This window comes from Agelaius tricolor, unplaced genomic scaffold (genome assembly GCF_023055355.1).
Source record: "Agelaius tricolor isolate 1412-34295 unplaced genomic scaffold, bAgeTri1.0.p SCAF_5, whole genome shotgun sequence".
Taxonomy (NCBI): Eukaryota; Metazoa; Chordata; class Aves; order Passeriformes; family Icteridae; genus Agelaius; species Agelaius tricolor.
Window position 1 is genome coordinate 29,904,020 of NW_027269265.1, and position 15,475 is coordinate 29,919,494.

The window sequence follows — 15,475 nt, forward strand, 5'->3', positions numbered from 1 at the left end:
TTTTCCTTCAGTTTATAGTTAATGATTTGGTTTTATATAGCCTTAAAGCCAACCAAGTATCTATTAAAAAAGTATTTGTAATGGCTTTGACTTTCATAGCATACATATGCACAAGCAACAGCCAAATGAACAAATAATCAGTTGTGCAGTCTTCCCTACAATGGCCTGACAAGCAGTGTCAGAATGTCCTATTTGTACATTTTAGGCAGTCATTGCTTTGTTTATTGTTGTATCAATAAAAGATAAAATCATCAAATGTGGGTTTTGAGAAGTGTTAAACCATGACAGTAAGAGTTTCAGTGAAACTGAGTAAGTAAGAATCACTTTAATTAAGATATCAAACATGATGATGAATACATGCAATTAAAAAAAAATACCAGCTACTTTTGGATTTAATAGTTTATTATTTTCTTTTAAACATGAATGATGGTGAAATCAAATGCAGAAGAATACTTCTTATTGCCACAATTAAAATTGCAATACTTGCTGCTACTGTTTTAAAGAAATCAAGACTGATTCAACTGAGGTGAGCAGCTGCAACCCCACTGAGGCTGCAACCTGAATTTTGATTACAGAAGCTTTCTGTGAATGCAGAATGTTGAGATGATTTTAAGAAATAAGTGAAAAGAAGACTTCCAGAAAAAGATAATGAATGGGATTGTATACCAAGTGGTTTACATAGCAGAGGGCCAGGGAGGAGGAGGGGAAGATTTCTGAGCAGATTCTCCAGGTCTCAAGCAACAAATCTCAAGTTAAGAACAGACCATCTCTTCAGGTAAGGTTATTTAAATGTTATGGACCTCAATTATTCCTTTCCAGCTTTCCCAAGTAGCAATTACCTATTCTTCTCCTCTCCATGTAAATAACTAAAAAAATGAAGTTAAACCTAAGATATAACTGCTATGTGACTCCTCTGTCTTTCAGTAGCAAAAGAGATTTTTAAAATTCTGGTTACTTTTTCTTTCTCTTCTGCAAGTTTGCTGTACCCTCAAGTGTTCCAAAACAAACTAAGCCAAGCTGACCAGTAACTACCCAGATTAACAATGAAAAATATTTTTAGGACATCACTTTGTGGACATTTAGACAGACTACACTGAGAGCTACATCAAGACCCTTTTAAGAGACATGCAATCATTGTGGGTATCTAACAGGCTCAAGGACAAGAAATTGTGGTAAACTTGCATTGTCACAGACAATACATGAAAACATAATTTCAGAACTGTTATTCTTAAAATTTACTTAGCTTGATGTTTGATGCTCCTACATCAAACTTGAAGAAACCTCAAGTACAAAATCTGGTATTTTTTCTTTTCCCTAGTTGAATGATTTTTCTCCAAACAAATCTAATAGCTCTGCCAACAAGCATTATCCTGGTATGAGGACACACAGTCCTTTGCACAGAATCAAATACATCCTCAAGACTACACCTCTTATTCCATTTTTAAAGTCCCCACTGTATGCAGTCTGATTGTATAAATGGTATGAAACCTGCAAATAGGAATCTTCAGGGAAATTTTGTATCACCTATGATTTGGCACTACTGTTTCTTGCTGTGAAAGTCTCTAATGTACAATTATTTAGCTGTATCATACTGATATATCAGTTAGTGTTCCTGCAATATTGAGGCTTCATGCCTTTAGTTTGTTTTAAAGATAGTGACACCATTTCTGAGCTATGTCAAGAAATGTTTTTTGATATGAAAAGGGCTTAGCTAAGGCTTATATTCTGTGTACAAAGCAAAGCTTTGGGTTAACACCTAATTTATCAAAGTAAGTAATTTTTATTAAGTTAATTTTACTAAATTTCTTTTTAACTGCAAGTTTAACTATATGAATACCCTTTAAGTTATACTCACCTCCAGAAGAACAGGCTCCATTTCACCTAAAGATTTTCCTAGATGCTTATCGGGATCTAAGCCTGCAAAAAACGAAAAAAAAAGTAAAAATATTTCTTATGAAGTACTCTTACGACATCAAGAAATGTTTATTTTTTTCTTTTTAAAATATATTACGTCTCCCTTAGAAACACTACATTATCTAAAATAATTACTATCCTAAAGAAAATACACTGAGTCCGAATTTTCCTTAATCTTTGGGCAAATATTTTCCAGGTTTATGGAAAAACAAAGCTAGTTACCATTTCGCTACATGTCAAGTGGAAAAGCTATTGGATCCCTTCCTTAGAAATTTCACTAGCCAGTGAAGTAAACACACAGGTCCATGGTAATAAAAATACTACAAGGATACTACCTCTTTAAGTCAGAAGTTACCTTTGCAGATACCTATGGAATTAAAATACAATTTAATTTTTTTATGCTTCCTGCAACTGGAAAGGACACAGGCTCATAATGAAAAGTTCTTTTGCCAAATCCCATTCTTTGTGTGTTTTATGCAAATATAAAATGTAAGATTAAAAAGGATGAAGATATAAAGAAAACTCAGACCTACAGAACATACTGAATGTTGTACCTTTAGATCCATCACAAAATACTTTGTATGATGTCTACATTTTGATTTATTTTTCTTTGTAAAAAAGTAAGCCTATTAACACTTGATAGCTGCTCTAACTTGCTTTTCTGTATTCCTCTTTCATCTTCTTGACTTTTTAATTTTGCCCAGCTCATGGCATTTAATGATCACTTCTCAGGATAAACCAAGTAACTGGCAAAAATAAACAGTGGGATAACATAATCCAGGAGCAACTGTTTCAAAAGCTGACATCTTCAACCAAGTAAATATTCTAGTTGGATTTGACATAAAGTGGTCAAAAGGTCTTACCATATGAAGCAACTGAGAAAAAACAAAATTATAACTCCTGAAATGGAAGGAACACTGAAATTTTCAGTTATCCCATTTTTTACTACTCTTAGTTATTCTGGTTTGGGATCCTTTTTGCACTAATACAATACTTGTCTATTTTTTCCCACTCTACTGCTTCATACAGTAATAGGTATCATTACAGAGCTGCCACCAAAATTACTCCATTCAGAAGCAATTTCTAAAATATGCACCTTGCAAAGCACTTTAGATTGTTGATGATGAAAGCTGTTATATAAATGTACAGTACACTATTATATAAAGTCATTGCTAAGTTAAAGTAGCTAATATGTCTCTTAATTTTTAATTCGTGATCTTGCTATATTTAAATTCCTGTGAAACTAAAACAACTTAGAGTGAATGAGATTTCAAAACACTAGGAAAGTTTTTAAATATTTCATTAAAGCACATTAAAAATTCCCTTACAGTGTAGGGGAATGCTTTTAAAACTGCTTAATAAATAAAGTTTTAAAAGACTTGGGTTTTTTTCTGCCATCTATTCCTTTTTTGTATTGGTTTATTGCTTTTTTTTTAACAGACTAAAAATGTATGTGCTAGATACATGATGATAATTTATTATTGTGGAAATAGTTTTGAAAGATATTAATTCAATTTCAATAGTTCAAATGGTTCTGGTGATCTCTTCCAACTTCCATCAGGTTAGCATTTTGTCCTTGATTATAATGGGACAGGTATTAGGCCAAACAAGCAATTTCTCTTGACATAAATGAAGGAGTACTGCATTACAGTATCATTTCACACATTTATATTAAAATTCTTCTTTTAATATAATTACTTTGCTAAGATAAGCAATCTCTCCCTCCTTGATAAAAAAACAGATTGATTTCCTCTAAATTTAAACTAAGGGACACATTACAAACATATGAGAAGGGAAGAAGTTGTCAGAACCAGACACACTGACATATTATTTCTTTCACAAGGTTCTCTTTGGTAATATGGACATAACTTTAGTCCAGTAATGAATGCAAAGCAATACTTTAAAAGAAACTATGATACAAACAGTTTTTGAAATACAAATAAATTGCCTATGTATACACTATGGGTAAACTCTTGAGTGATATCCCACACCTACATGAAACTCCGTGAAGTGCAATGTACCCTTCCTGTATCTCAGCAGAATTCTATTTTTGGACGGCTTGCATTTATTTTGAAACATAGTACTTCTTTTAGCTTCCAGTAGGTTTATATTGTGAGTGAATAGAGACTGTCTGGTAAAGGCATCAGGAAGCAATGTAACTTTCAATTTGCAGGACCAGTAATCCACATCTCCAATCCCTACTGCTATGCATGCATAGATGAAGCTGTATGTCTGTTGCTACAATTAGTATAATAAAGTATTTGGAACTATACTTACAAAATAGCTTTTTTAAAATCTATACTTCTGTTTGGTACACTTTTCTTTATTGACTCGAATTTTTAAAATGGCTTAGACTAATGAGAAGAACAATGTATTGTAAATTGTTAGTACCACATCCTCCAAATTTGTCCTCAATGGAACTAGAGATGAAGGAAGCCAAATGGATGGATAAACCAACAAGGTCCACGGCCTGGATGACTCTATGTAGAATTAAAAAATTAATTAGGAAGGGAACTATAATTTGCAGGACTGACATCTATTTTATTTAACTTACATGTATCAATGGGGGGCAATTAGAATTCAATTAAAATATTCACTTTTATTACTTTCCTGACTGACCTTGAAGTTAATGCCTGTTTTATTTAATTGCATCATCTATGAATAAATGTTAACCCTAGAATGTTATGGCCCATTATTTTCAATGCATTTTTAACTCCCCAACTGAACTACGTCCATCAACTTATTATGTGCTGCCAAGAGAGCAAGTGGGCTTTATTTCTTTGAGATAGCCTAGTATATGAAAACAGAAACATCTAAAAAAATTTGATAATGCTGTTTTTGATAGTGTTCAGTAAAAATAATTATGCTTTCAATTCCAGTTTTGTAGTCTAGTTTGACTGTAAAATCAGTAAGTGATAGCACAAATGGTATAATCACATCAAAGTAATTGCTACTCCATCTGTAATTTCTGATAAATCCACTGACAGGAGCAGAACTCCTTCCTGCAGGTATCAACAATGGCTGCAGAATGCTCTTATGCACAGCCACAAGGCAAGTGTAGAGAACTGCAGCAATGTCAAGAGATTGGGACAGAAATTCATGGCTTTGTTTTGTGGTAAAAAAAAGAACATTACTAAAAGACATTGCACAACTGTTGCAAAAAGAGACATATTTTAAATGGTTCACTTTGTATATATGTATTAGTGTAGCATGAGGCCCTCACCTGAGGGGCAGCTACCTGATATTACTTCCATTTATCAAGACCATTAGAAATTCAAGTTACATTTTCATGGCATTACATTCAGCTAAAAAAATCCACATTCTAAAGCCTTATCTGACTAACAAGAACATGTCTTCTATATGTTCAGAATTTTAAAATCATCTGGATTCTTAAAAAAGTGTTTTAAAATAAAAAAGTCTATTTTCACTTCTTAGTAAAATTTCAAATAAATAAAAATAAATCATAATTACTGGTTTCAAAAAATGTTGGTACATAAAGGTCTTCTGAAAGCTACATTGAACCAAACTCTAACCCATAATATATGAACACGTTGTAAAAGAATCACTACCACACACACATCAATAAAGTATGAGTTAACCATTATCTGTTGATAATATAAGGGGGAAAAAACTCCAGCCTTTCCTCACTAATCAACCCTACAATTAAAAAACTTAAACTGGTTACTCAGTGAATTCTTCCATAAAATAAGGTAAAAAAAATTCTCCAAAATTGATATTGTCGCATTCTTCTTGAAATATCAGATTCATTGGATTAGGATAGGCTTTTGGATTAAAAAAAAAAAAAAAAAAAACCTATTTTAAAGTTACAGGAACATGAACTTCCCTTTTTTCCCCTGACTTCTCAAGAAGTAATATTGAGAAGAGTAGTAACTGCTGTCACTATGAATGTAAGGCACTAAGACTTAACTTCTGATGATGTTGGGCTGTATAATCTGCAAGAAAGTTTCTGGAGAGATACTAATCAACTGATCACCAAGAGTAAAATTATTTAGAATTTTGAATAAGAAAAGAGGCAATGAAGGACTTTGGGTTTCTGGAACCAAAACTAGTTTCTTCTCAATCTCTTTATCCTAAAGAAAACAGGGTTAACAATAAGATGATAAGACATGTAAGGTAAAGAAATACATATAGAAAGCAAAAGAGTATAAAGCAACCCCTGTCTTAGAACTGGAACAGAGAAAATAGGACTATTTCTGGCGGTAAATTCTATTTAAATTCTATTTCAACTGTGTCTTTTTTTTTTTTTTCCTAAGTTAACAATACAAAATCAGCGATTTTCAAAAGGAGGGTCAGGCACTATTCTTTACACAGTACAAAATACAGGAGAATGTTTCTAGTAACACAGGAAAAGCCTGTACACAGCAGCATTAGCTGGTAACATAGGCTTACAAGGTAGGAGTGCAGGAATGTGTTATAACCTTCACCAACTAGAAATGCACATGCCACACAGATACTCTTGAACTATATATCTAGACCTTAAGTTGCCTTGAGGTAAATTATTCCTGCTGTCATATTTAGCTTTCATTTCTATGAAAAGCAGGGAAGTGAACTTTTTGTCTGGTAGCATAATTTGACAAGTTCATTCTTAACTTCCTCAAAACTTTCACACATGAAAGGCTGTGTTAACAATGGTGAACTGGATGGATTCCTTGGATTTCCTTTAAAAAAATAAATTGCAAAAACTGCTTAACTTTTGTATAAAAGTAATAAAAAGTGCAGTAAATAATTGGTATTACTGCATTTCTAAAAGATTTGAGATGAATATACTTCTAATTTATTTTATGAAATAGGAAAATTCATGTGACTGGATTATACATCTACTTCTCTTTTTCCCTTGCTCTTTTTCTTTCTTCTTTTTTTCTGGTATGTGATAATTTATCCAGTGTGGGAATTACAGGGGGATGAAACCTGTAGACATACTGTAGATATAGTAACTCTTTTCAAACTAAGTGACACTAAGTGATAAAGCTAAAAGATATTAATCACAAAATGGTTCTAGCATATGTTTCCAGTGCAGGTAAATTGGTATCTCAGTTTATCTTCCTTCTGGAACATTCTTCAACTATGTTCTAAACTGGGTTAGTCTCATGTCTAAATAAAATTTTAGAATTCTGAGAGGTAAAAGGATCTAAAACTATTTATTGAAGTAATATTACCTATAATCTCTTGTGGTTTCTTTTAAACATCAAAGATATTTGTGTTCTAGTTAAATCTAGGATTCAAAGCAATTTAGCTCTGTCATTTCAAGAACAGAATCTTCAAAAAATCTTTGAAGAAATTTTATACCGTTCCATCAGATAACAAGGCAATATTTCCAATCAGATTATTTTACAAAATCACAGCATCACAGAATGGGCCAGGTTGGAAGTGACCACAGTGGGTCATCTGCTCCAACCTCTGTGCTCACGCAGGGTTCATCCTTGAGCATGTGGCACAGGTTTATGTCCAGACAGCTCTAGAATATCTCCAGTGAGAGAGACTCCACAGTCTCTCTGGATGATCTGTTTCAGTGCTTGGTCACTCACACAGTAAAGAAGTTCTTCCTCATGTTCAGGTGGAACTTTCTGTGACTCAGTTTAGGCACGTTGTCTTCTGTCCTATTGCTCAGTACCACCGAGAAGTGCCTGGATCCATTCTCTTTCTTCCCCCATTCCAGACACATATACTGAGATGAGTGAGTCATCTCAGTCATCTCTTGAGGCTGAACAGGCCCAGCTCCCTCTGCCTTTCATCATAAGAGAGATATTCCACACCTTAATCATTTTTGGACCTGCTCCAGGAGCTCCACATCTCTCTTGTCATGAGGAGCAAAGAACTGGACACAGCACTCCAGGTCAGGCCTCACCAGGGCTGAGCAGAAGGACAGCATACCAGGACACCATAGGCCTTCTTGCCCACAAGGACACACTGCTGGCTCGTGGACAGTTTGTTGTCCACCAGGACCCCCAGGTCCTTCTCCACAGAGCTGCTTTCCAGCAGGTCAGCCCTCAGCCTGTGCTGGTGCATGGAATTACTCCTCTCCAGGTACAGGACTCTGCATTTGCCCTTGAAGAATTTCAGAATGTTCTTCTCCAAAATGTTGGTAGTTTGAAAAAGATTGTGGAAGAATTGTATAGTTACTGAAAAATAGCATTAAACTACTTTTAATCAAATGCAGCAAATGGTTCATCTCATTTAAAGTAGTGACTGAGTCAAATTCTTCTCAGGACTTTTACTGGGCATAAAAAACTTAAATAAAAAGTCATTTCAGTTTCAGTTATACAGGCACATATGTACACCTTTCCTGATACAATTTTTTTGCGTAGAATATCTTAAGAGCATTGTTTGCTTATTCATCTATTTAATTCAAATTGTTCAACTTGGTCTAGCATCACATGAATACAAATGTGTCTTAATAAAAAGATATGTGCTATTTTGTCCCTATTATAGAATTCTGGTATTTCATGCTTTTAACAGTTCTAATTCTAGTAAGCTTTGTAGAAAATAATTGAAATTTCATTCTGTGGAAGAGAAAGAGGTGTGGTGCAAGTGGAAAAATTTGTGTCGTTTTCATTAAATCCACCCCCATGCAGACAAGTTATAAACTTTTTAAAAAGTCACAATCCCCAAATGGATCAACAGAGGTTTCTGACAGCAAAGATCAATAGATCTGCTGCAAAAGGGTAAAAGGCCAGAGCAGAAGTAAAGGATCAGACTAGGACAAGAAGTCCTGCAAAACTTCAACTCATAGTGACCTGAAAAGCAAACATCTATGGGTCTAACTACACAGATATGTCTTTAAATGTTTGAGTTTGTGTCCTGTTTCAGCATGTAAGTCTGTAAAGTAAATGGGCATCTAGAACTTAAATTGTATCAAACAATAAAGAGCAGCAAGTATATATTCTAGTATTAAAATATACCACTTGTACCTCTTGATTATCATATAGTTAAGATAATTTCTGCTTTTGACATCTTTTACTAAGCTCTCTTTCTTCCACTATTTTTCAGCTCGAAGTTCTGACTATTCTTCTGTCTTTTTCACTATAGCCCATACTTCCTTTCCTGTTTCACCTTAAATGCCTAATAATGTGCTCTTAGCCTGCTGCTTCCATTTAAATTTTCCTTTAGATTATGTGATCGCCCCAAACTGCAAGGTGATCTTTCCATTCTTAAGCCATCTCTCCCCTATTTTGTCTGTCTGTGACATCTCCTTAACAGCACTCAATAATATCAGCTTTCAACTACTTTTTTGTTTTCAGGCACTGTCCCTTACTCTTCCAACTCCTGTTATCTTTTAGGACAACAACATCCCTCCCATTTTCCAGTGTATAGGCTCAGAGTTAGCAAAGAGGAACTCTTATTTCTAATTTTTTTCTAAACAGACTTCTGCAAAATCCCATTTCTTCCTTTTCCGTAACACAATTTATTTTCAAACATTTCTTTATACTTGATATATGCACTAAAATCTCTTTCTGAAAGCTCATCTTACACTGGTAACAAAGTATTTGTCATTTATACACAAGCATCAAGGCAAGTACCATTCTAAATGCAAAGATTATTTTCTCATCTTATTTTCCTAAGCATTCAACTATGAATCAAACTTTTTCTTTACTTTAAGTCCAGTACAAGTTCTCTTTTCTCTTCCTCATTTCTTTTGCATCACATCTTAAATCCCAAGCTAATTTTTTTTTACTTTTAGTCTTGCATACAATTTCCATTTATCTGTGCTGATCTTTTCCTGTGTGAAACTTTTCTGCCAGGAAAATAAATGGCTTGAGATAAAATGGCTCTCTGTTTTTATAAGTGTTTCCAAGTCTTTTCATGCAATGTCTAGTGAACAAACAGGTGTGGTATCTTTTTTATCTTTTTATCATAAATAACAGGAATTATGGAGATAAATGGGATGGTGGATGAATATATTAGGGAACAAACCTAGAGAAAAAGTGTCGAATGCACTTAAACTCTAAAGGGCCAACTAAGTTTCAGAAGATATGTTTGAAAAGTCAGTCACAACACCACATGCTAGCTAGGAAACAAGATTTCAAAGGGGAAAAAAACCATCTTTCCCAAAGTACATCATAGGTAATTTATCAAATTTATAATCTGAAAAACATTAAAACTAAAATTAATTAAAAGTGATCATATGTGCAAGCAAGATAATACTTCAACACTGCACAAGGATAATTTTTCTAATAAAAGTTTAAGGCTAGTTTTAGAATACATTATCACTATGAGAATAGACAAGCATTAAAATTTGACAGGATTTGAAAAATATTATCAGTCATTATATCTTTTAGTTCAAATTATGATAAACAGAATAAGTGTTCAAAACCAAGTTAAGTGTTTAAAAGTAGATGTGGCACTTTGCGATATTATTTAGTGGTTATAGTGCTATTGATGTGAGGACTTGATGACCTCAGAGTTCTTTTCCAACCTTAATGGTTCTATGATTCTAAGTGTTTTTTATATTTATAAATCAGAATGTTCTCAAGAGCAAATGTTGTGAAGACAGTCATAGATTCTACTACAGCTCTACTGTCTGGTAGCTGCACAAGGAAGAAAGCAATGGAATGATCACCTATAAATAAGCTAAATTAGCTAAGAATAATGTAAATGTTTAATTTACTTAGCAATAAGCAAGTAAACAATCCTTACTGTACAATATATAAGAAAGCAACTGGGATCTCATATTGATTTAATAACAAAATGTTATTCAATTCCTTCTGTTATGTTTGTGAATGGTCTGAGAACTTTTAAAAAATATTTGAAGAAAGCAAGTATCTTCCCTTGTAATGACAAGGTCTTTCAATTTCCTCAAAATTACTTTAAAATTGCTTAGTACTAAAAACACATTTTCAAAGAACACTGTTCCTCTCCATTACACAGATGATGTGCTCAGACAAAACTCACAACCAACAATTTTACTTCAGGATATGATCTGCCATTGCAGCCAACTTGCAGAAAGGTTAGTAATAACCCTCCTATTGAAAGAGAGAGCTCTGCCTTCCATGCAGCCGTGGTTTCTACAGAGCAAGTTCCCTGCACCCACAAAAAAGCAGATCCTGCTGATCACTTACATGCAGCCACAAAAACACTGGAGCCTTTACAGGGGCAGAAGCAAGCACAGACTTGTGGTTTGGAAGAGTCAGCTAGAAGTGGGATGGAAAGATTGACCTTTTGGAAGCAACTATTAGATCAGTTTATCTGTATGCTAAATTACACCCTTCAGAGATTAACCAGGAACTATGTGGTGCTAGGTCTTTTTTAATGTAGCTCTTTACATGTAAATTTTACTTCAGTGAAAACTAATGGAAGTATGGCTATCAATTTCAGTCAGTCAGGATTTCACTTCTATACACTAGAGACATACAAATAAACAGTAACATAGACACTTAGGTGGCTGGGTTTGATTAATAGATTCATTATACAAAGAAGAAATATTCTTTCTTTTTCAATTAAGAAGTCATATGCAAAAACATACACATCCCTCAACTATCAGGTTAGTGGATTCCATGAATAGCAGGAGTATACCAATTTTCTAGACCATGGGAAGGAAGCATCAATATCTTCTATCACACCAAAGGAGTTTCATGTTAAATATAGTTACTACAGACAGTGCGTTTTAGTGGAGGAACTTGGGATTTCCTGACAGGAGATGGCACTAGCTCCCTAAGGACTCATTACTCCACTGGGAAATAGCCTGCATAAGTAACTAAGGCCCATACCACTTTAAAATTTAGGCTTCCACAGACCCTGTGATTTCAACTCTACCCATGGCTGGGAATGTAGAATGTCTACAGGCACTCATAGCAGCTGGACCTACAAGGTAAAGAACATAGTCATGAAATAAAAGAGCTCCCCTTCATATGCAGACTGATCAGCCCTGATTTAAAGTTTCAGCTTTTATTATTGTTTAATTTCTGAATTTCCACTGAAGAGGGATATATTTCAAAGGCAAAAGTATGATGTATTATACAGGCATCTTTAGCAGCAAGAAAATGGCACTGAAGATAAGTATTCAGAAGTAGCTTTAATACATATATATAGTGCTCAGGTTTGCTGCTAGATCATGGAATGTTTTTCTCTCATCATTAAAGCTTTTGAAATACACTCTAAAGGAAAGAAAGCTGATCTACTTATAGATCAACAGAAGGCATGTGAAAAAGGTTGCTAACAATAATTTTTTTGCATATAAGTGAGAGCAATTGGCATCCCATCTGGAAAACTACACTACTCTGAGATAGAAAACTCCTGCCACTGGCAAGGTTTATGGTATTAATTTGTAATGGTGGATTTAGGGAAATGTACTAAACTAATGCTCATTTACTTGCATAATTATGTGTTTTCTACATAAAACGACAGGCTTTTACCTTTTCAATACTGGCACTGAGTTAATGGAAAACAGGACAAGGTGTGTGTACAAGTATGCCAGTGCCGATGAATGTCAAGCTCAGGTTACAGATTTGCTTCTTGCATTAACAACTGTACAATGTATCACCTAATGCATTACCCTTCAGACTCCTAAATCTGTTATTTTAAATATTTTCATTGCAGTTTAGCTTTGATTATTAATCTAAAAGGCAAAAAGTTAAACCGTATCTTATCTTCTTTGCCACTTGATATGTTAAACAGCCTTCATACCTTAAATCCACTTTAATAAGGCATGCAATTATTAAAGCATTACAGAATGGCCCCAGAGCACAAAAGCTCCATTAAATTTGCTTACATCTAATTACGTCTGCCTGAGGCAGGTGAGAAATTGACTCTGATAAGATCTTTCTTTTACCTGTAGCCAAAAAAATAAAAAGGAAAAATAACTCGGAGTGATTTTCTATCTAATTGCTATCTACAAGTATTTATGGTATTCGCTCTTCCAATGAATAGCCCACAAAGCACTCTTTGTGCACTAACCAGTGCATTTTAAGTTTTTTTTAAGACTGTAGAATACAAAAGACAAGTTTATCTTGCTGCAGGCATGGCATGTCATCAATGATGTCTATATGGGAAATAGTTTTATCTATTATTTAAATAATATCTTTTCTTTAAAAAAATAATTCTGATGTGAAAAAACATGTTACATATGCTTTGTGGACTTCATTTTTTTCTACATAAGCAACAAACACATTCTATTTTATGAAAATATAACATAAATATATAAATATACTTTATATGGCCTGAAAACAGTTATTTTAGAAACCTTTTTTTTTCCCCCAATTTAAAACCAAGTGTTTTGTAGTAGAAAACATGGTATTCAATTGCTTTATATTTGTAACTGACCTACCAAAATTCAGGAAAATGTGAATAAATGACATTGCTTGTTACCTGTAAATGAATGAGGGCATGTGATACTTTTCTAATAATTCTAATCCTCCTCTCAGCCCTAGCAGATCCTACAGAACAACAGAGTGATACTATCATAGTGACAATGTAAAATTAAGTTAGAAACTATACCAGATAAATAGGAAGAAATAAATAAAATTTTTAAAAAGAATTAATTTTTAAAAATTAATTTAATCCATCCAGTCTAAAGGGATTATAATTCAAATCTTGGTTAACAATGAAGAAGAAATTACTTTACTATAAAGCATTCTTTGAGAGAAAGAGAGATTAGGTATTTGATGGGAAACTTGCCCAGGTAAACCAGACACTGGACCTCTAATAAAAGATTATGCAACACTAATTCTAAATATACATTTTTAACCACTGATGATGCCACTTCTGTGATACAAAACGCTGTTTGCTACAGTGAAACACAAGTTTATAGTCAACTCCAAAAGAAAAGGTCCTTTGGTCAAATGTTATGCTTAAAATTTATTGGCTACTCCAAAATAGAAAACTGCATAGGGGCCTGAAATGAATATATTGTATTATTAACATGTTTCTCATATGCTCATTTAGGCTTTTACAGCACATCATTCCATAAGCATTCTTAAAAAACTTCATTTGACCTTACCTTTACATTTAAGCAATAAACAGATAGGTTAACTTTCATATTGATTTGCTTCAAGTTTTATAACTTCATTTTATATACACCTGATAATAAAAAGACGTTGATTTTCTGGTATTCTAAGCAACTACATTTTAAATATTAAAAAAAAAATTAGAGGCAATGATGAATTATTTCTGTTTGCTCTTATGATTTACCAACTCCAAGTCTGCTGTTGCAGAAAATATTTTGGCCTCATAATTATATCTTGTTTGATATTAACTTGATGTATTTCTATTAAAACTTTCACGGTTGCTTTATAATATTGTCTAGTCACAAGCCTGTATCATCTATAAATGACAACACTGTGAACTATTGAATTATACATGCATCTTTACTGCAAATTAAAACAAAACCAGAACAAAAAAAAATGAAAGGAATTTAATGACTATGTTAGGAAGAACTGCTTTCCAGCTTTTCCATGTCCCCTTTAAGAATGAATTGCATCCTGGTAAATTAATTATTCAGACATCACTACTGGTATTGAGCCATTTTTTATAATTTTCTTGATATTAATATTTCGTATCTTAAAACATGCAACAAAGGTTCTGTTTTCCTCTTTCAAGTTGTGGATTTGTCCATGGGAAATTTCAGTAGACAATACTGCTCAGAATCTCAATACATACCAAAAGCTGCCACTTTTATGATTATGGCTTGAACGTTAGATGATATCATTTCCTTAAGCAGTATTTCCTGGTTCCAATGCCAGAGGTAAGCTAAAGGCTGAAGATTAAGCCTTCTGCACCTTAAAAACAAACAAAAAAATTGGATAAAGCCAAGTATAATACTTTTACACAGTATTATTACTGTAAAATTAATGAAAATTTCTTTCTTTTCCTATCCTGAAATAATTTTTCTTCTATAATTTCAACTACAAACTTTACTACTCAGATATTTCCTTATAAACATTAAGTCTAATATATATTAAAAAAGAACTAAATAAAATTGTTTTGAATATGATTCATCTACATAAGATGCAACTCACTGAGCTAAACAGATCTGCACAGGAATGTAAGTAAAGCCATTGCAAAATGTGTTCCTAAACCTTTTGGGATACAAAGCAATTAGCAACTTAGGAAGTCATCACTTTTGTGAACACAGCTAAGGACAAAGTTACTGCTCTGTGATAAACGTGGCACATGTCACTAGCACAATATGCTGAATTTGTTGCTGTGATTTGGTTCAACAACCAAAGAAAAGAATCATTCAGGAAAATGTATACAGCTTGTGATACAAATTAACAACTTTTTACTGTAAAGTTAATAATTTGTTTTGATACATATCATATATAGACAGCATTTGATACACAGCTTTGATTGTTTATCAAATTAGAGAATCACTAATTTGCATTATTGATAGGTAATGTTTCTGTAAATTGTCAAGAACCATCAGCTGGTGATTAAATGTGTAAGGTCTCTGAAAAACTTAAACATTTAACTATGGGACTAGTTCAGACTCCTTAAGATTTACATTTATTTGTCAATTATCATGTTTTTCCTAATACATGGTCTTTCTCACATATATGGGCATTCCTCCTTATGTCAGATAGACCCACTAGTATGATTAGGAAGACTA

The 15,475-nt window shown here is 33.4% G+C and overlaps 1 protein-coding gene across 7 annotated transcripts in view; it reads right to left on the reverse strand.

The window, feature by feature from the left end:
- DPH6 (diphthamine biosynthesis 6) overlaps nt 1-15,475 on the reverse strand; it is a 213,566-nt gene that overhangs the window by 156,880 nt on the left and 41,211 nt on the right. For all 7 annotated transcript variants that reach the window (XM_071426993.1, XM_071426997.1, XM_071426994.1 and 4 more), the window contains 2 exons: nt 14,527-14,645; nt 1,856-1,917 (listed from right to left, as the gene is read on the reverse strand). In XM_071426993.1, coding sequence (XP_071283094.1) covers nt 1,856-1,917; nt 14,527-14,645 — 181 coding nt within the window. The remainder of the gene's footprint in view (nt 1-1,855; nt 1,918-14,526; nt 14,646-15,475) is intronic.